Consider the following 3,116-nt stretch of genomic DNA (forward strand, 5'->3'; position numbering starts at 1 on the left):
TTTAAGAATAAGGGGTCGGCCATTTAGGACTGAGATGAGGAAAAACTCTTTCACCCAGAGAGTTGTGAATCTGTGGAATTCTCTGCCACAGAGGGCAGTGGAGGCCGATTCACTGGATGTTTTCAAGAGAGAGTTGGATTTAGCTCTTGGGGCTAACGGAATCAAGGGATGTGGGGAGAAAGCAGGAACGGGGTACTGATTGTGAATGATCAGCCGTGATCACATTGAATGGCGGTGCGTACAGGCTCGAAGGGCCGAATGGCCTCCTCCTGCACCTGTTTTTCCATGTTTCTCCTCGCAAGTCCAAAGGGCAGGGAATGGGGGGAATATGGATCACGTGCAGGCAGAGGGGATTAGGTTAACGGCATCGTGCTGGGCACGGACGCCGCGGGCCTCTTCCTGTGCTCAATGAGTGTTCTGGGAGCGTTTGTAAACAGAGGCACAAAAGGGGTTAGAAAAGACACAAAGTTAAAAAAGGGTTAGAAAAGGGTCTCACCCGTCCCTTCTCTCCAGAGATGCTGCCTGGTCCCGCTGAGTTACTCCAGCATTTCGTGTCCATTACCTTCAGCAACAGACTGGTCCCACCGAGATGTGGCACAGAACGCCACAGGAGAACCTTCTTCCCTGTGGCTATCAAACTGGACAACCCCCTCTCCCCCTTCTATCGTGGGGGTAGACTGACACTGAGACCCCCCCCCATCTTTGCACACTCCCAATCCTTTCCACTCGTCATGTTTCATGTATCTTGTGTTTTTGTGACTTTCTGGCAGATCAATTTCCCTCCTGGGATAAAATAAAGCTCCATCGTATCGTGCCTTTGGTTTAAACCAGCATCTGTGTGTGTGTGGCTGTGTGTGTGTGTGGCTGTGTGTGTGTGGCTCTGTGTGTGTGTGTGGCTCTGTGTGTGTGTGTGTCTCTGTGTGTGTGTGGCTCTGTGTGTGTGTGTGTGTGTGTGGGGCTCTGTGTGTGTGTCTCTGTGTGTGTGTGTGTGTGTGTGTGTGGTTCTGTGTGTGTGTGTGGCTCTGTGTGTGTGTGTGTGTGTGTGGCTGTGTGTGTGTGGCTCTGTGTGTGTGTGTGTGGCTGTGTGTGTGTGGCTCTGTGTGTGTGTGTGTGTGTGCTCTGTGTGTGTGTGTGTGTGTGGCTCTGTGTGTGTGTGTGTGGGGCTCTGTGTGTGTGTGTGTGACTCTGTGTGTGTGTGTGTGTGTGGCTCTGTGTGTGTGTGTGGGGGCTCTGTGTGTGTGTGTGTGACTGTGTGAGTGTGTGTGGCTCTGTGTGTGTGTGTGTCTCTGTGTGTGTGTCTGTGTGTGTGTGGCTCTGTGTGTGTGTGTGGCTCTGTGTGTGTGTGTGTGTGTGGCTGTGTGTGTGTGTGGCTCTGTGTGTGTGTGTGTGTGTGTGTGTGGCTGTGTGTGTGTCTGTGTGTGTGTGTGTGTGTGGCTGTGTGTGTGTGTCTGTGTGTGTGGCTCTGTGTGTGGGTGTGGGGTGTGTGTGTGTGTGTGTGGCTGTGTGTGTGTGGCTCTGTGTGTGTGTGTGTGTGTGTGTGTGTGGCTCTGTGTGTGTGTGTGTGTGGCTCTGTGTGTGTGTGTGTGTGTGTGGCTCTGTGTGTGGGTGTATGTGTGTGTGTGTGTTCCCAGCAGTTCCTTCGTACACAAAGGGTTAAACCTGTTCAATATAGGGGTGGAAGAAGGGTCTCGACCCCAAACGTCACCCGCTCCTTCTCTCCAGAGATGCTGCCCGTCCCGCTGAGTTCCTCCAGCGTTTTGTGTCCGTCTTCGGTTTTAAACCGGCACCTGCAGTTCCTTCTGACACACAGCGGCGTTTAAAAAAAAAAAGAGGCACAGGTTTGGAGCTGCTGCCTCACAGCTCCAGAGACCCGGGGGTTGATCCCTGGCCTGTGTGGAGTTTGCACGCTCCCCACTGTGAGACTGCGTGGCTTTCCTCCGCTAGTTAGTTCACACAGAGCTAGACGCACACACACACACACACAGAACCACACACACAGAACCACACACACAGAACCACACACACAGAACCACACACACACACACACAGAACCACACACACACACACAGAACCACACACACAGAACCACACACACAGAACCACACACACAGAACCACACACACACACAGAACCACACACACAGAACCACACACACACACAGGACCCCACACACACAGAACCACACACACACAGCCACATATACATAGAGCCACACAGAATGACAGACACAGCCACACACACGGAGCCAGTCACACACACACATACTCACACTTACAGAGCCACACACAGAGCCACACACACACACACACACACACACACAGAACCACACACACAGAACCACACACACAGAACCCACACACACAGAACCACACACACAGGACCACACACACACAGAACCACACACACACAGCCACATATACATAGAGCCACACAGAATGACAGACACAAGCCACACACACGGAGCCAGTCACACACACACATACTCACACTTACAGAGCCACACACAGAGCCACACACACACACACACACACACAGAATGACAGACACAGCCACACACACGATACCAGACACACACACACACACACTCAGGGCCACACACACACACACACACACACAGAGCCACACACACAGCCCACACACACAGAGCCACACACACGATACCAGACACACACACATACACACACACAGAGCCCCCCCCAACAGGCAGGAGTTCCACGTTAACAAACCACATGGGCCGCGGGCCGATACGTTGGTACGTTGGGCCTTTATTACAATACAATAGTTACAGACTTGCTGACAGAATTCTCCACAGGTACAAAAATGGCCGCCGAGCGAGGTGCAAGGGGGGGGGGGGGGGGGGGAGGAGATGGAAAGGGGAGGTGGGGGGGTCAAGGAGGGAAGGGGAGAGGGAGGGCGACGGAGTGGTAAGGGGGTCACCCCTTTCCCCCCCCAACCCCCTCCAGCTCCCCAAGCCCCCCACTACCCGCCCTGCCCGGAGGGAGGCGAGACGGAGGGGGGGGGTGTGGGATGGGGGTGCTGTTAGCTGGTCGGCTACCTGGGAAGGTGCAAAGGTTTAAGTTTAAGTCACTGCAAAGAGCAAAAGCCATCACAGGCTG

At 53.8% G+C, this 3,116-nt stretch overlaps 1 protein-coding gene across 1 annotated transcript in view; it reads right to left on the minus strand.

Annotated features, from left to right (window-relative positions):
- Window positions 1-333: 333 nt before the first annotated feature.
- Window positions 334-3,116, minus strand: part of LOC144609646 (WD repeat-containing protein 26-like) — an 86,797-nt gene continuing 84,014 nt past the window's right edge. Inside the window, exon 12 of the mRNA XM_078428146.1 lies at window positions 334-399. Coding sequence (XP_078284272.1) covers window positions 334-399 — 66 coding nt within the window. The remainder of the gene's footprint in view (window positions 400-3,116) is intronic.

Source organism: Rhinoraja longicauda, chromosome 34 (assembly GCF_053455715.1).
Source record: "Rhinoraja longicauda isolate Sanriku21f chromosome 34, sRhiLon1.1, whole genome shotgun sequence".
Taxonomy (NCBI): domain Eukaryota; kingdom Metazoa; phylum Chordata; class Chondrichthyes; order Rajiformes; family Arhynchobatidae; genus Rhinoraja; species Rhinoraja longicauda.